At 42.1% G+C, this 23256-nt stretch overlaps 1 protein-coding gene across 1 annotated transcript in view; it reads left to right on the forward strand.

The window, feature by feature from the left end:
• LOC126095613 (lachesin-like) overlaps nucleotides 1–23256 on the forward strand; it is a 405319-nt gene that overhangs the window by 359846 nt on the left and 22217 nt on the right. Inside the window, exons 4-5 of the mRNA XM_049910381.1 lie at nucleotides 15664–15792; nucleotides 23045–23183. Of these exons, the coding sequence (XP_049766338.1) occupies nucleotides 15664–15792; nucleotides 23045–23183 (268 nt within the window). The remainder of the gene's footprint in view (nucleotides 1–15663; nucleotides 15793–23044; nucleotides 23184–23256) is intronic.

Here is a 23256-nt window from a genome sequence, read left to right on the forward strand (position 1 = left end):
TAACTTCTGTTTGCTGCAGAATCCTTGAACATATTCTCAGTTCGAATATGAAATGAAATAAAGTGATCGTATGGCACTGTTGGCCGGGAGGCCCCAAGAGGGGAAATTCGGCTGCCGTATTACTAGTTCTTTTTCGGCGACTTGCGTGCGTCAATGACGATAAAGAACACTCCACACCCAGTCATCACGAGGCAGAGAAAATCCCTGACCCCACCGTGAATCGAACCCTGGAACCTGTGCGCGGGAAGCGAGAACGCTACCTCAAGACCACGAGCTGCGGACTTCGAATATAATAAACTTTCTTGAGATTAAGATCCGTATGTCCACGAATCGGCATGGTTTTAGAAAGCAGCACTCGTGCGAAACTCAGCTTGCCGTTTTCCATTTGGTATACTGAGAACTATGGATGAAGGGCAACAGGCAGGCTCCATATTTCAAGATTTTCGGAAAGCATTTCACACAATGCCCCATTGCAGGCTTTTAATGAAGGTTCGAGCATATGGAATAAATTCACAGATATGTGAGCGCCTCGAAGACTTCTTAAGTAATAGAATTCTGTATAATGTCCTCGACAGCGAGTGTTCATCAGAGACAAGGGCCTCGTTAGCAGTGTCCCAGGGAAGTGTGATAGGACCGCTCCTGTTCTCTATATACATAAATGATTTGGCGGATAGGGTGGACAACAATTTGCGGTTATTTGCTGATGATGCCGTTGTGTACGGTAAGATGTCGAAGTTGAGTAACAGTCGGAAGACACAAGACGACTTAGACAAAATTTCCAGTTGGTGTGATGAATAGCAGCTAGCCCTAAATGTGGAAGTATCGAAGTTACTGCGGATGAATAGGAAAACATAACTGTAATGTTCGGATACTGTATTCCTAGTGTCCTGCTTGAAACAGTCAAGTCGTTCAAATTGCAAGGTGATGAGAGGTGGAACGAGCAACGGTACGAAAGGCAAATGGCCGACTTCGATTTATTGGGAGAATCTTAGAAAAGAGTGGTTCACTTGTAAAAGAGAACGCATATAGGACGCTGGTGCGACGTATTCTTGAGTACTGCTCGAGTGTTTGAGATCCGTACCACGTTGGATTGAAGGAAGACATCGAAGCAATTCAGAAGCGAGCGGCTAGATTTGTTACCGGTTGGTTCGAACAACACGTAAGTGTTGCGTAAATGCTTCGGGAACTCAAATGGGAATTTCTGGATTGAAGGCGATGTTCTCTTCGAGAGAGACTATTGTCAAAATTTAGAGAAGCTACACTTAAAGCTGACTGCCGAACGATTCTACTGCCGCCAACATACCTCGCGCTTAAGGATCACGAAGATAAGATAAGAGAAATCAGAGCTCATACGGAGGCGTATAGACTGTCGGTTTTCCTTCGCTCTATTTGCGAGTGGAACAGAGGGGGAGCGGGAAATAAAGAGTAGTTGTACAGGGTACCCTCCGCCACGCACCGTACGGTGATTTGTGGGGTGTCTATGTAGATATAGGTATACTTGACGGAAAACACTTTTACGCCACCGAGTAATGAATTATAAGATGTGCCAGAAAAGGAAGTAAATAATTTCACGACTTCCGCGACATACTTTGCACGGAAACAATCATAATTGTTTCTCTGTGTATGGAGAACCAGATATCTGCTGCAATACGTCTCTGTAAACGACGGTCTGAAGATAAATTTTCTCTTCGTATAAGTGGAGACAGCTGAGTACCCTGCGTTTCCTGGTATGTGTATTTAGTCCCCTCTCCCTGTCCACCTCCTCTTCTTCCCTTTCATTCTCAATTACTTCCTCTCACTTTCTCTCCATTTCCTCATCCCCCTGCTCTCTCTTCATCTCCTCCTCCCCCACCTTCTGTACAAATGGTGGTTCTTACTCCCAAAATATCCCTTTCCAGATCGTAACTAATGCATAAAACCAAATTGGTTGAAATCGATACAGAGGTTTAGGATGAGCTTTTTAAGAGTGGATGGGCCCCGTACAAACATGTAAATTTTTTTCACATACATGAAACATATTTTACACGTAGCTGTACACATATTTCACCTGTATCTCTAGCTATATCTCCCTGAAGTTTCATTTTCACGCAGCTCAATGTTTTCGATGTCGTATCTCCTGAATTATGTGTCTTAGAATGATATAAGTATGTAGTTACGTCCAGTGGTATATTTTGCTACTGTCTACGAATGTGCTGCGATTACAGATAGAAGTGAAGGAGTAAAAAATTAAAACATCGGGCACTATGTGACAGTTTTCCATCTCACTGTTGTCACCGTCATATCTCCCGAACTATTGTCGTACAGTGTTATAATTTTGTTGGTATATTCTGCAAAAAGAAAAAGAAAGTGTGTGAAATCTTATCGGACTTAACTGCTAAGGTCATCAGTCCCTAAGCTTACACGCTACTTAACCTAAATCATCCTAAGGACAAACACACACACCCATGCCCGAGGGAAGACTCGAACCTCCGCCGGGACCAGCCGCACAGTCCATGACTGCAGCGCCCTAGACCGCTCGGCTAATCCGGCGCCGCTACATTCTGAAATGTACGTCAATAAAGTCTGTGAAATGCGGTGCGAACAGATTTATTAGTACAAAAGTAATAAATTTAAGCGTTGTGCATGATGCGACAGTTTTTCACGCAACTCACTGTTTATGCCGTCACATCTTACGTACTGTGTGTCGTGTAATGGTATAATTATGCTGGTACATTTAGTGGCATATATGAACACGTCTGCAAAATGTGTAGCGAATACAGTTAGCAGTTAAGAAATAATAAATTAAAACGTCGTGCTTCATGCTACAGTTTTACTGCATCAACAACGGAAACGTAAGAAGCAATAAACATTTTTCCTTTCATCATTTTGTGGGGTTTGCCAGCGAGAAGAATGTCGTAAAGATTTGATATCATGGGTAATGTTTAGTGCAAGTCACTAACTGCTCTCATTCTGAAATACTGGATGAATGAAGTGTGAGTATTCACGCGTTGTGAGCTACGCTTCTCTTTAAGGTAGTGCATTTGTCAATTCAGGATACAAGCTATCTCCATTCCATATATCATCAAAATTCGTCCAGCTGCTTCAGCTTGAAGGAGTAACTAGCATACAAACATAAACACAAACTTTTGCATTTGTGATATGTACAAGATTAAGGAATATTTCTAAAAGCTGTATTTCATAGATCTCGGCCCCATCCACAATAAATACAGTAGCACCTCATCAAAATCAGTAACGTTTCATTCTTTATAAGGCGAAGTAAAATCACTGATGAGTGTTCGTTTGAAGTGATACAGATTATGGTAGAGAGGGCCTTAGAGAAATGTGAAGGTTTACTGTATTCCGGCCAGATGAATGTTTCTTCACAATTATACGCACAAATATGTGTGTGTGTGTGTGTGTGTGTTTGGTACTCTAGATTGTATGCCTTCCTAAAGGTTTTAAAAATGTTGAATTACTCCACGAATATACGACAGTGTCCAAAAACACTCAAATGTGTCACAAGTCACAGGATTCTTGATTGTATCTCCTCCCAGGAAACTTTCCTCACATCCAAAAACAGCCAAAATCTCTTAATCAGAAGAAGATTAAGGAAATTGAAAATGTGTACAGTCGCTTGAAGAAGTCGTGATTACGGTTCTCTTTGACTTTAATAGAGAGTATTATCATCGCACTCTGATTATTGTTTTTATTTTTTGTAACAAAAATTACACTCTCCTGTACTTTGCAGAGACCTTTAAGTCAACTGAAACTAAAAGCGACTTACTGACGCTTTCCAGCTTGCTTGAAATCTACCTTTGACCTTATAATTCTACCTCCTAGTTATTCCACACCAGCATCTTACTACTGCTGTGGTACAGCTCCTCCTCGTATTACAGATTTCTGATGTACACATGTCTCATATTCTATACTTAACAAGAGCTTCTTACTTCCTTAACCCGGCTAATATCCCTACTCTCTTCTTACACTAAACAGCAACTAACTGTGAAGTTAGTAGTATCTCTTTATTCCATTTATCATTTCAGTTTATTAATATCTCTTTCAATCCTATGCAGATTTTTATGTTTGTATCTATTTTATTTATTTGACCTTTAACCTATGTGTTTTTTTTGGGGGGCTCACCACGTATATTGATTTTGTCTAACTTCTTCTTCTTCAGCAAGACTAGAGCTATTCGTAGTATTTTGGTCTATGTTTTATTTGTGCCTCCACCTTTGTCTATAGTATTCTCCAAGTTTAATACAGCCTAACTGTCAATAGCTCAGTGAAATCGTAAGCAGAGCTCTTCCATATCTAAATTTCTCCCATCATTTTTTATTTCGCCTCTTCATTTGCCACTACTATGTTAAGATTTGATTCAGTATTCACTCTTGTGCGTATTTTTTAGCCTAGCGTGAGTTTCCAGAAGTTCTGTTCACCAATGATATAGTTAACTGATATTATATAGTATTATATAGTATATTATATAGTGTGTTTCTTGTTATTGCAGAGGAATACTATAGCTCTAATGAACTAAAAGAACTGTATTGTGGAGTAAGCATCTAATAAGGAGAACTACAAGATTACACCAGACGTTGTAGATATTGACAAAATACTCGTATACCAAAAGCAATAAATACAACACACAGTATCTCAAGCGTAAGGATATCAGCATAATCAAAGAAAGAAATTAAACAAATGGATAGACTGTTGACCGAGTGATACATAAAGGAAAAGAGTCAGAGGTGAGGTAGGTAGATAGAGAGAGAGGGAGGGTGGGGAGGGGGAGGGAGGGAAGAGATTGAGAGATAGATTGATGAATAAACATATGGATGAAGAGAAAGAGGGTGATAGGCGAGAGGGTTTATCAGGTGAAAACCCATAGTGTGACTAAATACAGAGAATGTGACACTTACAAGGGGACCACGCCTACTCACCATCACCGATATATTCCAAATGTATTGTATACTCAGAGCCTGACATGAAATGAAAATGACATAAGATGGAGCTCCTGATGGTCAAATGATTAGGAAAAATATCTTCTTCGGCGCGAGTCAGGAGAGGCATGAGCCATTTATATTACCATAGTTTCCATGTAGCAGCTGGCGTAGCGGGACGAGTGCAGAACGGTAATACGGGAGTTGTTGGATCGAGGTCCTATGCAGAAGCTGCTTTTACTTTCAATTTTTACGTTACTTACAGCACAAATGAACTGAAAGAATGCCCACTATATTGCATGTATTAATATTTTATTGAAAGAGTGTAAAATGATAAAGCAAAGAAAAATTTGGTATTGCAAATAAATTACAAGAAATGGGTTTTGTTGCGTAAACGAGAACATCGCATGTAAAGTTGGAGACCAATTTTATTTTACAGTTAATAATTTCCACTTGCTGTGTGATTTCGTCATTTTCTCGTCATCTTGCACGAGTTAAAATCGCCACATTTTTAAAATTACACGTAGGTATTAAAGTATAAAAAGCAAAATTTGGTTTCGATCCATAAAAAGTGTTTTCTCATGGTACGGCTGGGCAATAAACCACACGTAAAGCATCATTTCGCCATATATTGGCGTGGATAGCTGGTGATGTATCATGTAATGATGCAGTCATGTGTTACTTTCTTTTCCCTCTAGACGATATAAGAGAACTTTGGAACCTTTTTCATCAAATGTTTTCCTGACGATAATAACAGCAACGCAGGACTTTCTGCCAAGGGCTGCTCGAAAATCAAAATGAAATACCTAGTCGTTTACGTTTTAATTACAATCTCTTCTTGTAAAATAATGTTAAGAGTCCTCATGGATGCTTTATCGGAAATTTATTTATAATCTCACAATTTCCTTTGCCTTCCTTTCCCTTCCTTTTACGGAAATACAGATCAATACAAAATATTCCGGGAGAATATTGGCTTAATAATAGGAATGAGAGAGGATAAAGTCTAACTGAGTTCTGAAATATATATCAGACTGAAAACGCTGTTGAAGAATCACAAGAGGAGGACGTATATCTGGAAAAGACCGGGAGATACTGAAAGATTTCAGTTATATTACATCATGGTCGGGCAGAGTTTCCGAAATCTGATAATGGATTGTAAGGCGTATCTAGTAACATATACAGACACAATCACAATTTAGCAATTATGGACAGTACGCTAATGTGAAAGAGGTTAGTCAGGAAGGATAGAGGCTCAAAAAAGTGGGTTACACAAATGCTAAGAAATGTAGACATAACCTTTAAGTTCACTGGGGCTGTAGATACTGCGACAATGAATAGCTCCGAAGGCAGTTCAGTGGAAGAGGAACGGAAATCTCTAAAAAAAAAAAAAAAAGCAGTCAAAAAAGTTGGAAAGAAAAACTTAGGTACAAGGAAGATATCTATCAGGAAACAAAAGGTATCAGAAGAAATAAATCAGTCAGTTGACAAAGAAGGAAACACAAAACCGTTCAGGTAATTTCAGAAATACACAAACATAAGTCACCTAAGTATGAAATAAATGCGAAATGCACGGAAGCTAAGGCAAAATGGATTCATTGAAAACGTGAAGAAATCAAAAATGAAATGTTTGTGGTAAGGACTGATTCAGCTTATAGAAAGTCAAAACAACCATCGCTGAAATTAAAAGGACGGGCTGCAACATTTAGAGTGTAATCGGAAAGCCGCTGTTAAATGCGGTGGAGAGAGCGAATATGCGGAAAGGTTACATTGAAGGAGTCTTATCTCACCACGAAATAGAAGAAGAAACAACAATCGATAAGGAAAAAATGGGGGTCAAATAAAGTGGAAGCGATCGCTAACATTCGATCGGAATTTCTAAAATCATTGATGAGAGTAGCATAAAAACGACTATTAAAGTTGTTGGGTGTGTGGAATGAATGAGGCTGGCGACATACCATCAGATTTTCGGGAAACAGAATTCATACATTTCCCAACATTGCAAGAGCCGACAACTGCGAGAATTGTAGCAGAATGAGCTTAACAGCTTACGCATCCGAGTTGCTGCCAAGAATAACACACAGAAAAAGAGTGAAGAAAATTGGGAATTTGTTAGATAAATATCAGTTTGGCTTTACGAGAGGTAAAGCCACCAGAGAGGCAGTTCTGACGTTGCGGTTGATAATAGAAGCAAGACCAAAGGAAAACCAAGACTCGTTCATGGGATTTGTCGACCTGGAAAAAGCGTTCTACAATGTGAAATGGTACAAGATGTTCAAAATTATGAAAAAAATCGGGTAAACTATAGGGAAAGACGGGTAATATGCAATATGTACAAGAAACAAGAGGAAAAAATAAGACAGGGATACCAAGAACATAGTGCTCAGATTAAAAAGGGTGAAGACAGCGATATAGCCTCTCACCCCTATTGCTGAATCTATACACCGAAGAAGCAATGATGTAAATAAAAATTTAAGGGTGCGATCAAAATTCAACGTGTAAGGATGTAAATCATACGATTCGCTAATGACTCTGCTCTCCTCAGTGAAAGTTAAGCACAATTGCAAGATCTGCTGAATGGAATGAACAGTTTAATGGGTACAGAATGTGGACTGAGAGCAAATCAAAGAAGAGGAAAGTAATGAGGAATAGCAGGAAGGAGAATACCAAGGAACTTATCATCAGAATTTGTGATGGTGAAGTAGATTTAGGGATTCAGCTACCTGGGCGGCAATATAGCTTCTGACGGACGGAGCAAGGAGGACATAAGGAGACTAGGACTGACAAAAAGGCGTTCCTGACTAAGAAAAGCCTACAAGTTTCAAATATAGACCTTAATTTGAGGAAGAAATATTTGAGGTATACGTTTGGAGGCACAGACGTTATGTTAGTGAGAAATGGATTGTGGGATAACCGAAACATGACAATGGAAGCAGTTGATAGCTACAGACGAATGTTAAAAATGGGTGGACTCACAAGGTAAAGAATAAGGAAGGAGGTTCTCCGCCGAGACGGAGCACATAAAAAAAAAAAAACATGAACAAGGGACTTGATGACAGATTAGAGAATAACTTACAAGGTACTATTTGGAGCTGTTGACGGTAAACACTGTAGAGGAAGACGGGGTTGGAATACATGCAGAAAGTAATTCAGAGCGTGTGTTGCAAGTGCTACCTGAGGTGAAATGGACGGCACAGCAGAGGAATTCGTGGCGTACCGCATCAACCCATCAACCCATTAAGAAGACCGATGATTCACAAAAAAAGTAACGTAAAAACTAAAATATATAAGTGTTTTCCCAGGAACCTCAGATTACCGTTCTACACTCTTTCTGCTGCGCCAGCAGCTTCCTGGAGATAATGCTAACGTAATTGGCAATTCATCTCATCCAACCAGCGCCGAAAATTCTTTTCCATTTTCAAATGCTTGGGGATCTGGAGGTCCCTCTTACATCACTTTCGTTTCTGGCCAAGCTCTGCATACACCGTAAATCTGGAAGAAATCGTTTGAGACGAGTAGGTGTTGTTCCCTTATTGGTAGAAGCAAATCGTGCAGTCACTAACTAAATACAGTTTAGGTATTGTGCTGGTCTCGGAATACTGCCATACTTCGCGCGAGATTTGAACAACTTTACTTTTGTATTTCAACGTTGACGTTAAGCACAATGTACTTTTCTTAATAGCTCATTATAGGATGGATTCGGAAGACTTAGCAGTGAATAAACAAGTGTACTATTTACTCTGATTTATGTAAAAATGTATTAGATACAATGATGCGTCATCTGCATGTATGTTACTACCATGCAGCTCATACTTCTGTGCCGGGCGGAGACTTCATGTGTGAAATCTTAGTGGACTTAACTGCTAAGGTCATCAGTCCCTAAGCTTACACACTACTTAACCTAAATTATCCTAAGGACAAACACACACACCCATGCCCGAGGGAGGACTCGAACCTCCGCCGGGACCAGCTGCACAGTCCATGACTGCAGCGCCTTAGACTTCTCGGCCAATCCCGCGCGTCAACCAAAGTTGGAAATTTAATGAAAATATCTCGCCGCAATGAGAAACGGGTGTGTTTTAACGTCTGCCAAACCAAGAAGTTCCAACGGAGAGCAGCGCGCTTCGTTGCAGGATCATTTAGTAATCGCGAAAGCGTTACGGAGATGATAAACTGCAGTGGAAGACTCTGCAGGAGAGACGCTCAGTAGCTCGGTACGGGCTTTTGTTGAAGTTTCGAGAACATACCTTCACCGAAGAGTCAAGCAGTATATTGCTCCCTCCTACGTATATCTCGCGAAGAGACCACGAGGATAAAATCAGAGAGATTAGAGCCCACACAGAAGCATACCGACAATCCTTCTTTCTACGAACAATACGAGACTGGAATACAAGGGAGCACCGATAGAGGTACACAAGATATCCTCCGCCACACACCGTTAGGTGGCTTGTGGAGTATGAATGTAGATGTAGATGTAGATGTAGAAGTCGCATATCATATCCGTGACACTAACTTCTCTTTTTCACTAAGGTACAAAACGAGGAGTCCTTCTTTGAGGATTTTTCTACATCCTCCATCATCATTTTATACCAAATCCTTTCCCACAATTTTATTACAGCATTAATGGTATAGTTCAGTTGTATTGTACGTAAAACCAAAGAGGTATTCAATTTTATGATGTGACTGAAACGTTATACATTATGGGATTAGTTACTCAGTTGTTAATTATCAAGTAGCGTCTATTATTTTTTTCTAAATATTAGCACTCTGTACCGTACAGCCTTGAAGGAGTTACGGATTTCTATTAAAATCATGATGACAAAGACCAATTTATCTGTATGATAAGTATTTATTTACGATCCAATTAGTTATTGGCTTTAGAGCCACGACTTCAGGATTCTTCTATACATAAACCACAGAAAAACGTATAAATCAACGATTCTGTTAAGATGTTGTTGATTTGCATATTATACTGCATAGGAAAATCATGTACTCACATTTATTTCAGAACTCAGATCAAGCATAACCAGTAGACTACTCAAGACTCTCTTCCAATCGTAATAAAATTGATCAACCGTCAAGAGGTCGGTAGTCAAATTAACATACATCATTCTAATTAAGGAAGCCTAGAATAAGGAGAAAGCAGTAAACAATATGGATGGAAAAGTTTCAAATTAATTATATGTGTAATTGATGAAAACCTACGTCAACCTGGTAAGGTAAAATAAATCACTAAAACAGAACCTGTATAAGTGTACGACAGGTAACGAAGGTCAAATATAGACCAAATACTGCAAGCAAAGTGGATGATTATCGAGATAATAGAAGGACTGGGGAAAGGGGAGACTAAAAATATTACATAAATATACCAATAGCGTCAACATCTGCTGACGGTGTGAGCTAAACAGCTAACGCCAAGACTGGAACTCAGATGAACCTGTGCTGGAGGTGATGAGGAAAACGGGCGCATGGGGGTGAAACCGTGTACAACGGGAGACGACATGGGAACAGAATTACGAAATGTGTCAGAAAAAGTTGGCTAGCACCTTTACAAGCAATTTTACAAGTGGAAGCTTGAAGAACCTAAGGTACAACGGTTATTTTATTACCTAAACAAGAGAAGGAGGAGTGTGGGAGTCTATCATGTCTAGTGCAATACACTCGTAAAATGAAACAAATTATACAGAAAACTATTGAAAAATCTTCAGAAATAAAAAGAACATAAATGGTTATGAATGAAACTCATAATATTTAACAATTGTAGAGCACTGAATGGAATGCCAGTTAACACTGTGGAAAAATGACTTAAAATAACAAATAGCGTATATGTACTAGGTTATTCTACAATGTGTTCCACTAGTCTGATAACCACATGTACGGCGCAGTGGACGGTGGCTGCGAGCGCACCGTTGCCCGGCGAATCAGAGGCCGTGTCGCCCGTCTACCGACGCAGTACTATATTTAAGATAAACTCACTCGGGGTCACGCAGTGATGTACTGGAAGTGCCTGCCATTGTTTTCCACGCATTTCTGACGCCCACTCAAGAAATTGTTCATCACACGATATAATTATCTTTGAGAAATTGATCCAATAACCTCGCAGATATTGTCCTCAAGTTCTTGTGACATGTGCAGTTCTGTTGTGTATCCTTGATTCTCTATTGCCCCCAAAAACAGAAATCGCAATGGGTTACGTCGGGACATTGAGCAGGCTGTCATGGAACACACTGTGAATTGCTTACAAAGAAACATTGGCTGATAAGCCCTTGCGGAACCCCGTTTGGAAAATAAAGGAAGCTCCGTTCTCTTCCACTGTGCAAAATGTTTTGCACATACCTTTCCCTGTTAAATGTGTCATTAAAAAATGTGCGCATCACATTCATACTCTTTGTCTGTGAAGAGACTCCTCATGAAGCGCAATAGATCTATCGGCGCTCCAATGTCGACAGTTTGGAATTAAAAACGCGTGTAACCATCATGGAATTGTTTCAAAACCCATTCGCAAAACCTAACCTTGTGCACTGTATCACCAAATTTACGTTCTTGCACTACTGTTCCTATACAGGGCCGTAGCCCAAGTAACTTAGCAGCTCTTTGTAAATAGGTGCAAGAGATTTGTGTTTGCTGTGAAAGACGTCTACGATACTTCTTAAGGTAGTTTTCAAAAAATCGTTCAAATGGCTCTGAGCACTATGGGAATTAATATCTGAGGTTATCAGTCCCCTAGAATTAGAACTACTTAAACCTAAATAACCTAATGACATCACACACATCCATCCCAGAAGCAGGATTCGAACCTGAAACCGTAGTAGTCGCGCGGTTCCTGAATGAAGCACCTAGAACCGCTCGTCCACCGCGGCCAGCTGAGGTAGTTTTCCAGGCGGTATGCAGTGTCTTAGAGATGAACTTCTGTGAGAACTGTACGTCATCGTTTACCCTGCTTGTCTTGAACACTTTCCGAAATTTCACTAATTTGTGAATTGGATAACGAGTCGGATTCCCAACACCTGCAAACTTCTGTTCAAATAATCTCCGGACAGAAGGAGCGGTCTCTGCACACACACACACACACACACACACACACACACACACACACACACATTAAAAGTAAATAAACACAGGTGTGTCATGGAATAATTCGTTCTTGCCATTGTTTTCACAGATAGCACCGTTGCATCCGTAATGTTTGCTCCACTGTTTGCATAACGTACCATGTCGTTAAGCAGTCGAAGTTTCCAGAAATCTTGCGGTGGCGCAACTCTAGCTGCACGTTTTGCGTGTGCATTGAGAGGCTATTTTTGCATCTTAATATTTCGATCTCTTTAAGAACGTTCTATTTATGTCTCTTTCTTCGCCGATGAAGAATTTTTAATTTATATTGCAGATCTATAATGGAGTGTCCTTCTCACGCAGATGGCTACTTACGGCTGACTTGGAGTTAGAGAAATTAAGATGTTCTTTAAATCTAGCACGAAAGCTTCTGCCTGTTTGTCCAATTCATTTCACAGGACAGTTGTCGTACGTAACGCAGTAGTAATGTATTTTCTTTCTGAACTGAGTTCTTGGCGCCCATACTCTGAGACGAGGAGAGCCAAGGGGTACCTCCTAATACCGTGACGGACATTCATTTGCCCGGTATGCACTCACCATGTCGCTGAAAGTCTCCTGCAGAAATGCTCAGTCACATCACTCTCTATAGCAGTCCATAACTGCGAAAGTGTTACCGGTGCAGGACTCTGTGCACGAACTGAACTCTCGGCTGTATAACATTAATGTTCGATGGGATTCACGTCGGGTGATCTGGGTGGTCAACTGGTTCATATGGCTCTGAGCAGTATGGGACTTAACTTCTGAGGTCATCAGTCCCCTAGAACTTAGAGAACTACTTAAACCTAACAAACCTAAGCACATCACACACATCCATGCCCGAGGCAGGATTCGAACCTGCGACCGCAGCGGTCGCGCAGGTTCCAGGCTGAAGCGCCAAGAACCACTCGGCCACTCCGGCCGGCAGTGGTCAAATTATTCTCGAATTACTCCGAATTTTCTTCAAATCAATCGCGATCAAATGTTCCCCTGTGACATGGCGCATTGCCATCCATAAAAAATTCCATCGTTGATAGAAACATGAAATACATGAATGGCTGCAAATGGTGTCCAAATAGCCGAATGTAAACAGGATCCAATCCCGTCCATTTAACACTGCTCACACCATTATCAAGCTACCATCAGAGAGCTTTCTTGGCAGCTTGAACACCTGGCTTCGTGTGATCTGCGCCACACTCGACCCCTGCCTTCAGCCCTTACCAACTGAAATCGGGAGTGACCAAACCAGGCCAACCGATATGGTCACGAGCGCAGGAGAGGCGCTGCAAGGGACAACGTGCTGTTAGCAAAGCCACTTGGCGTCACTCGCCTGCTGCCATATCCCAATAACCCAAATATCGCGGCACTGTCGTAACGTGTGTGTTCTTCATAAGTCCCACATTGATTTCTGCGGTTATTTCGCCGTAGTGTTGCTTGTCTGTTAGTACTGAAAGCTCTAAGCAAACGCCGAGGGTTCAAATGGCTCTAAGGACTATGGGACTGAACATCTGATTTCCTGTCAGAGAGGTCACAGTTCGTAGTAACTGACGGAAAATCATCGAGTAAAACAAAAGTGGTTTCCGGTGTTCCCCAAGGTAGTGTTATAGGCCCTTCGCTGTTCCTTTTCTATATAAACCATTTATGAGACAACCTGAGCAGCCGTCTTCGGTTGTTTGTAGATGAAGCTGTCGTTTATCGACTAATAAAGTCATCAGAAGATCAAAACAAACTGAAAAACGATTTGGAAAAGATATCTGATTGGTGCGAAAATTGACAGTCATACACATGAGTGCTTAAAGGAGCTCGTTAAACTTCGGTTACACGATAAATCAGCCTAATCTAAAAGCCGTAAATTCAACTAAATACCTAGGTATTACAATTACGAAGCAGCTGAATGGGTCGAAAATAAATAAATCGCCAGGTCCTGATGGGATTCCAATTCAGTTTTACAGAGAATATTCTACTTCATTGGCTCCTTACTTAGCTTGCATTTATCCCCACTCTCTTGCCCAACGTAAAGTCCCGAGCGACTGGAAAAAGGCGCAGGTGACGCCTGTGTATAATAAGGATAGAAGAACGGATCCTCAAAATTACAGACCAATAGCCTTAACATCAGTTTGTTGCAGGATTCTCGAACATATTCTCAGTTCAAATATAATAATTTCCTTGAGAAGTTGCTGTCCATGCATCAGCACGGCTTTAGAAGGCATCGCTCCTGTGAAACACAACTCGCCCTTTTTTCACATGATATCTAGAGAACCATGGATGAAGGATATCAGATGGTTGCCATATTCTTTGACTTCCGGAAAGCGTTTGACTCGGTGCCCCACTGCAGACTCCTAACTAAGGTACGAGCATATGGGATTGGTTCCAAATATGTGAACGTCGCGAAGACGTCTTAAGTAATATAACCCAGTACGTTGTCCTCGATGGTGAGTGTTCATCGGAGGTTAAGGTATCATCTGGAGTGCCCCAGGGAAGTGTGGTAGGTCCGCTGTTGTTTGGATAGGGTAGATAGCAAAGTGCGGCTGTTTGCTGTTGATGCTGTGGTGTACGGGAAGGTGTCGTCGTTGAGTGACTGTAGGAGGATACAAGATGACTTGGACAAGATTTGTGATTGGTGTAAAGAATGGCAGCTAACTCTAATTATAGATAAATGTAAATTAATGCAGATGAATAGGAAAAAGCATCCTGTAATTTTTGAATACTCCATTAGTAGTGTAGCGCTTGATATAGTCACGTCGATTAAATATTTGGCGTAAAATTGTAAAGCGATATGAAGTGGGACAAGCATGTAATGGCAGTAGTGGAGAAAGTGGAGAGTCGTCGGTTCATTGATAGAATTTTGGGAAGATGCGGTTCATCTGTAAAGGAGACCGCTTATAAAACACTAATACGACCTGTTCTTGAGTAATGCTCGAGCGTTTGGGATCCCTATGAGGTCGGATTGAGGGAGGACATAGAAGCAATTCAGAAGCGGGATTCTATATTTGTTACTGGTAGGTTTGATCATCACACGAGTGTTACGGAAATGCGTCAGGAACTCGAGTGGGAGTCTCTAGAGGAAAGGAGGCGTTCTTTCCTTGAATCGCTACTGAGGAAATTTAGAGAAACAGCATTTGAGTTTGACTGCAGTACAATTCTACTGCCGCCTACTTACACAAAGATAAGATAAGAGAGATTTGGGCTCGAACAGAGGCATATAGGCAGTCATTTTTCCCTCGTTCTGTTTGGAACTGGAACAGGGAGAGAAGATGGTAGTTGTGGCACGAGGTACCCTCCGCCACGCACCGTGTAACGGATTGCGGAGTATGTAAGTTTATGTAGATTTAGATGTAGTGTACTGAATTCCCTAACGATTTGTGAAATGGAATGTGCGATGCGTCTAACTCCAACTACAGTTTCACGTTCAAATGTCTATCACTTCCCATCGCGCGGCCATAATGAAGTCGGAAGCCTTTCCACATGAATCACATCAGTGAAGATGAGAGCTCCGACGATGCACTGTCCTGTTACACCTTGTGTACGGGATTCTACCGCCATCTGTACGTCAGCATATCGTTATCCTCGACATCTGTCACCTCACTGTACTTGTCTTAAGCCCTTTCCCTGAGTGTAGTGTTACGGCAGCCAGTGACAGTTGCGCGCCTGTGCTCTCTGTTTCCAGTGGACACCGTCAACGGGGACGAGCTGCGGCTGTCGAGACTCGACCGCCGCCAGATGGCCGCCTACCTGTGCATCGCGTCCAACGACGTGCCGCCGGCGGTCAGCAAGCGCATCACGCTCAACGTCAACTGTGAGTAGGCCTACACACAGTCTGCCTAGCTCCGCAGAGAAAGCTTTCCATGATGCTGACTGAATACACTGTTTGAAATTATGAAGGTAGCAGGTATAACCAATAAGTCATGCAACACGTTCTGTATTCTGAAAGTAAGTTGGTTTTATTCTGGATGTCAATATACCGTATTAATACCCACTTTTTTATCTACAAGATTCTGTTTTACAACACGCCTTGCTGCATCAATAACCTTCCTAACATCCACGTTCTGCTTCCTGCAGAGTGCATCCTTTAGTGAGCCATGAAACCTGGTTGGCAGGTACTCAGAGAGCGTACAGGATAAGGTTACGATTGTGGATGGGGCTATAAAATGTTACTGTGAGTTGCACAATCAAACAATCAACTTTATTTTTTTAAGAACCAATTATTTACACATTGCTTTAAAAGATCACAATTATCCAATACAGCTGAAGGCCCAGTTAAAGAAAACTTGAGATGCTTTCTGGGCTGAAGACCCAAAACCACATCAAAAACTAGAATGGCTAATGGCCTGGCTTAGAAATCAAAAGCGATTTAAAATAGAAGGTAAAATTTAAAAAAACATGCAACTGAAAACAATTAGCGGCTGAAGGCCTACACTACATGTTTAAAGGACTACTATAATTAAAACACATTAATAAACAATTTTTCTAACCAAGAAATTTCTTTTTAAACTTACAACAGAACGGCTGAAAGCCTAATTAAAAAATATTAACTTATTGCATGCCTGAACGCGACAAACAAATTTGAAACAACAGGTGAAGGCCTGAACAACAATTCAAACAAACAATTTAAAACAAACCGCTTCCTTCTTATAAAATTTTTTCCTTTAAAGAATACACACGACTGAAGGCCTTATTAAAAGGGGTTCACTTAAATCCTCGGCTGTGCAGCCACACATAACACATCGAACAACTAACGGCTTAGAGCCTGGATTACAAACAATTTTAGATAGAAAAATTTAGAGAAAAGTTTTTTAAAAATAAAATCAATCTTCAGAACTTTAATTTAACGGGACTGAAGACCTTTATGTTAAATTTAAAAAGAACTGAATTAATACACAGCTGAAGGTTTCGCACAATACTTCAAACTAAACTGAAAATCGCAATCTAAAACAAACGGAAAAGTGGTGCTCAGAATTTCCCTAAGAGATGGCCTGAGGCGGTAGCTCAAACGTAAGGTTAGATGAGACAGGCAGGCAATAGTTGAAGTTAAATAATCAGATGGCAACCCAAACTTGGGATGGCCCAAGGACCGACCAACAATTTCACCAATCCCCTTCTGTCCGACCAACGGCACAACGATGGAAAATATCGGCCGAGGACGAGGATACGAACAGCACTACGTCTTCAGAAATTGGCGTCTAAAGACAGCCAAGGAAACAATAACCACTGTATGTAAAATATGAAACAAACAAAAGGCTGTCGAACTGCACGCCATGACAGACAGCATCAACACGACGAGGAAAGGCACAATGCCAGAATAGCACGCTATTGACCAGGGCAGGTATTTGGGGCGTTATCGGCCTCAGGGCAGAAAATACCGCTAGTGCACTTCACTGGCCAGTAACAGTAAATGTAATAATTAATCACAATATAGGAAGACGGCTGCTAGATTTCGCCGACTCCAACACATCATACGTTGCCGCTAGCCCGAAATGCCCAGGGAGCAACAACCTGCATATGTATGAAGAGATGTCACAGTAGTTGAGGTTTCACAACAGGTTAACTGATCACTCAACTTCAGTGTCCAGGTTTGGCGGGCAACGAACTTTTTCGCTCTCACAGCTATCGCCTCATGATCCAACAGAGCATACATCCCGCCAGCAGTCCCAGCCCGGCCCCGCGCCGCGGAGACTTCCTCGCTGCTCCGTCCCAACCGTCTGGCCCCTACACACACCACCACCACCACCCGGAAATACTAGCAGTCACTCTAAAAATAGTACGACAGTACCAGTATCGATAAGCGCTGCTGCTGCCACTCAAGGAGGCAAGCCAGCAACTTCGTTACGCAAATAAGTAAGGAAGAAACAAGACGCCACTCGATGTGACAAAATGCCAAAGAACAAACGACATGAACGCGAGACGCACACGGCTCAAGTCAAACAGATGGTATTCCGAAGGTGCGAGACCCGTTAGGGAAGTTTTGTGATATACTTGCACTGTCATGAGAATGACAAGTTAGTTTTCATTTTTGCAGCGACGAACATGCTGAAGTTGTTTCTTCGATCTCCTGAGGGTAGCACAATATAGTCCATAGTCGGTAGAGGCACCATGAAGAGGGTCTCGAAAGGAATAGCTCCCTCAGAGTGCGTGAAGAGTGTCGCCTTGACTCTGGCGACTGAGGGTGTGGCTTTGGCCTTTTCTTTTCGGGGAGAAGTGATGTAGCGCCACTCCATGGAATGCCGTTATCTTCTGGTTCAAGGTGATGAGCCCGTGTGTGACCAAGGTCGACAAAATATTTTATTGCTCTTTATGGCCTTCTGATAGGCGGCAAGAACCCAGCGGGCCTACACCTTTGTCTAACGTAACAGGTGGACGAGTGTGTAAGCACTATCAACAGAGACGTCCAGGTGTTTGACTGTAATATGTCGATCACCTCGGACGAGAATGTTCGCACGTTCCAATATTGCAGGGGTTACAGCTGTGTACGGCCAGTTTTTTTTTTTTTTCTTTATTGTGATTTTAAACACCTTATACAAAGGCGGGCTGTCAGCAGCACAGTACGCCGCTCTTCAGCCTTGAGTTTGACAATAAATAGTACATATAGGTGGCACAGAGAATACAATCAAAACGGCGGGCAAAAAATGTAGACACTAAAAAACCAAAAAACATGGAGCCGTTCACGCTGGACGAGAAACATCACCAACACTAGTTGACACGGCGCACATAACATGGATGATGGCGACGGCACACGTGAACAGTGGTGGCGTGACGGCGAACAAACACTAAACACAAACGAACGTACACACACGAGACACTGATGGTGAAGATCTCCGGCACGCGAATGTTCACTGAGCGTGTGCGAGTCCGGGGACCTGCCAAGAGAGGTGGAGGAGGAAGGGGAGTGGGAGAGGGAGAGGGGAGAGCAGAGGTGCCAGGGGCATTGGAGATAGGGGAGGGAGGAAGGGGAAGGGGAAGCCCGGGTTGAAGAGGGGTGGAGGGAGGGGACAGGGGGAAAAGGAAAAGAGAAGGGAGGGAGGGTGCCTAAAGGAAAGGACACAGGAAGCGAGGGGGGAAGATCAAAGTTTATAGGAGGGGTAGATGGAGCGGAGGAGGACATCATCAGGGAGGGGGAGCTGGCGGAAGCCACTTTGGGAGAGGGTAAGGAGGGTGGAGAGATCGGGTGGGACGTGGGAATACAGGCGCGGCAGCGGGCGGCGGTGGGAGAGGATGGGTGAGACAAGCGGATGAGGTGGATCGAGTTTGCGGGAGGTGTACAGGATCCGTATCCTTTCAAGAAAAAGGAGGAGGTGGGGGAAGGGGATGAGATCGTACAGGATCCGCGCGGGGGAGGGGAGACGGATGCGATAGGCGAGGTGTACGGCCGGCCAGCACGTAATTGATCTTTCGTTTGCGCGATCTTGTTGGAGTGGTAACAGACGCCTCGCCCAGCGACTTACCGTACTTCTGCTCACTTCCACATCTCTGTAGGTCTCCTGCAGGCGCCTCCCAATACATGCGATGCTCTGATTTTCCACCAAAAGAAAATCAATAGGAGCTCTCTTCATGGAAGGCAACTCCGTTACAGACGGCATTCTGAAGGGTGCGTACAGCGCCGCCACCTATCGGAACTTCATGACTATAGGGGTTTAAGCCGGAATACACCACGATGTCGCACAAAGAAATCTGGATTTTTTAACCGAAATTGGCCGAGGAAAATGTGAGTTGCATTACTTATTGAACATCACTCGTGTAACTTGTAGATACCAGACCACTTACGGGGATTTGATAGGAGTAGTAGTTGAGAATTGAGGAGGCTGTCCCGATGGCATTCAATCAGTACTTTAGGCAAGCAGTGAAGGAAATCTATCAGTACTTATGAAAGAAGTTTGCTGACGACTTTGTAAGCCTGCCAGATACGGCAAAGGACTTGTGGTGGCACTTAAATGGAATGAATTATGCATTGAAAACAGGTTGTAAGGTAAACATAAACTAAAGCGAGAGAACTGTGATGAAATGTGGTCGAATTAAATCAGGCGATGTTCAAGACTTTACGAAGTGAGATGTTAAATGGTGATTTTCTGCTGCAAAATAATTATCCATGACCGAAATAACGAGGATATAGAATACAAACTACCTACAGGCACAAAGCAATGCTTCAAAAACTAAACGTAAATTTACGCGCTCCTTGACAATGTGTTAGTCTTGAACAGAAGAGAAATATGTAAGGTAAATATTTAGATAATGAGTACTAGGAGCTTCTCAAATATGTTTCTAGATATGTATCCTGAGGATTAAGTGTGTTACTCGGAGATAGTGAAGTTATAGCTTTAGTTGTGTGAAAAGAAGCATCAGTTGTTGCGACACATCATGAAACATGAAAGACTCATTTGTTCTGGGGAGCGGAAGAGGGGAGGAGGAAGAGAGAAGGGACCAAGCCTTGATCATATTTTTTCTATCTGTCTCCTTACGTTTGATGCTGCTCGCTGCGATTTCCTCTCCTGTGCCAACTTCATCCCAGAGTATCACTTGCACCCTACATGGTCAGTTATTTGTTCTACAGATCACAATCTCTGTCTCCACCCCCACGCCCCCTCTCAAAAGTTATTACCTGCTGTATAACACATCTTGTGTTATCTTGTCACTCCTTCTTCTCAGTATCTACGACATGTTTCTATCTCCCAGATTCTCCAGAGAACCTCCTGTATTTTTATTTCATTATTCCACCGTATTTTTACATCCCTTTATAGTGAGAAGTTGAAAAAAGGATGTAGGTTGCAGTAGCTACGCAGATATGAACGGGATTGCACTAGATAGACTGCGGTGGAAAACTGCTTCAGATCAGTATTCGACTGAAGACAACAGTAACAATAACACCCCTACTGCTGCAGATCAGTTCTGGAACCAGGACCTTATTAGCTTTCAATGGCAGCTTGCAACCTATTAGTTTTTAATGGCCTTCAGCCTTTGTAAACCTTCACGTCTATGAACTTCAATATCATCTCAAATATTTCTTCCCTCGATGCCCTAAACACAATAAACAGCATCACCTGCACAGCTGCAGTGTTACTATTTTTGAAAGAGAACAGTGCAGAGGGCACAAGAGCCATTCGAATTCAAATTTATCGTTCATTCCTCCAGAATAAGAATCTATGGTGCCATGTTTGCTACTGACGAAATACTAAAATGTAAAATTGGAATCTTCTTTCCTTTCTTCAGAATTAGGCCGCCTGCAGACATCGGGTCTATTGCAGAATATTAAAACCTGTTATGTTAAAACCTGTTGCAAATGTGTTTACGAAGTCTCCCTTTCCGTAGCTATTCCTTTTTATGGAAAAAGGGAGTGGATAAAAATAAATTCGAAGATTGTCTAAAATTCTCTCAAACGGGCTTTCATCAGTTGTGAAGGTCGGAAAAGTTATGAAATTCTGCTGTTACATAATTAGTCCATTATACTCACATCAGTGCAGGGGTATTTTATGGTGAGACAATATACTAAGCTAAGCAGGCTATATGCGAGGATAGGTAGAAAACGTATAGCGTCGCTGCCTTACGGTACATACGCTTGCGCATCAATTTATTCTCCACAATCAGTTCTTTAGTGCTTGGTACTGGGCACTTACTACAAATATTAGTGGATCTCATACCTTTTACCTATGTAGCAAGAAAAAGGTGTGTCTCCACGTTCTAATCTCACTTAAGGTACCGTCACGATCAGCACACGGGATATAAATTTCAGGAAACATAAATGCCGCCCAACCTACCTTAAATTCTAGTTGTCTACATTAAGACAAATGAAGCACTATCGCCTTGCTTACAGCGTCCGTGTTCAAGTATTCTGAATATTACAGCTACATTTAGGTGTGGACTATACTGACTTATGAAGTACGCCTGGATTAATTTGAAGTCTGCTATCATACCTACGTGATAAGAAAACCTAACACTGGAGGACGACATTTAAATAGGTCACAATGAAGTTTAGTTATCAGTTTCCTTAACGAATACATTGCTCTTCCTCATTATCCTCTCGTCTTCCCTACTACTGAGTGCATCTGGTCGTTCTAATCAATATAACTTGGTAATATTACTCCTACATGATGACGACTGGTGGAAGATGATGGATGATGACTGATGGTGATAATTAATGAGCTTAATGATTGATGATGATGATAATGTGTTGTGGCCCTAACGCGGGTCCATCACTGCAGGTTCTGCTCTTCGTACCTGTGTATAATGCATACAGCATATCTAGTTGTTTCCTATCAGCTGGTATTTTATTCTTCCTCTGGTTACCTTTCCTGCTACCAGTTGTAATGCATCCTTTATTGTGGTGTCTTTTTTCATCCAGTAACCTTATAAATTTCTTCTCTTCCTCTTAAATAATTCCAGTCTTTGTCTTTTCTCGCAAGCCGAAGTGCCCGTGCGGTTCTAGGCGCTGCAGTCTGGAACCGCGAGACCGCTACGGTCGCAGGTTCGAATCCTGCCCCGGGCATGGATGTGTGTGATGTCCTTGGGTTAGTTAAGTTTACCTAGTTCTAAGTTCTAGGGGACTAATGACCTCAGAAGTTGAGTCTCATAGTGCTCCGAGCCATTTTTGTCTTTTCTCGTTCAACACACATTACACTATATCATTACGTATTTTGTCGTCCATTTTACACATTCTTTGCTTCTCCAAATCCACATCTGAAAAGTCTTTAACATTTTATCTCTCCTTTCCTCAGTGTCCATGTTTCATTACCATACAGGGTAGCACTGTTTACAAAGCACCTCGCTAATATTTTCCTTAATTGTGTAGTTAATGGACTGAGCTAAATATTCTTTCTTATGTAAAACATTTCCTCTGCAGTAGCTATCCTTCTTTCAGTTATTTGATTACAATTCATGTTACTAATTATTTCGTATCTTGGGTACCTTAAGTTCCACTAACTCTTCACAAACTGTATTTATTATCAGAACTGACTGCCATGTAACAACCATTGCCTTACTCTTATTGCCGTTTATCTTCGTTCAAATGAAACTGACCAAATTCAAAAAATCTTCACTACTGTCATCCTTCTCTACCTTTGCAGTTTCTCCTGTGGTTAAAGTGCCCAACCAGCTGGTTGGAGCGCCCCTGGGGACAGACGTGCAGCTGGAGTGCTTCGTTGAGGCCTTCCCCAACACCATCAACTACTGGGTCAAGAACCGCGGCGAGATGCTGCTGGACGGGTGAGTGCAACCGCCAACAGCGCTGGCGCCACCTGCACGAAAAAGTGACTTTCCGCCGGAAAACTTGTGCCTT

The sequence above is a fragment of the Schistocerca cancellata genome, chromosome 8, assembly GCF_023864275.1.
Source record: "Schistocerca cancellata isolate TAMUIC-IGC-003103 chromosome 8, iqSchCanc2.1, whole genome shotgun sequence".
NCBI classification, from domain to species: domain Eukaryota; kingdom Metazoa; phylum Arthropoda; class Insecta; order Orthoptera; family Acrididae; genus Schistocerca; species Schistocerca cancellata.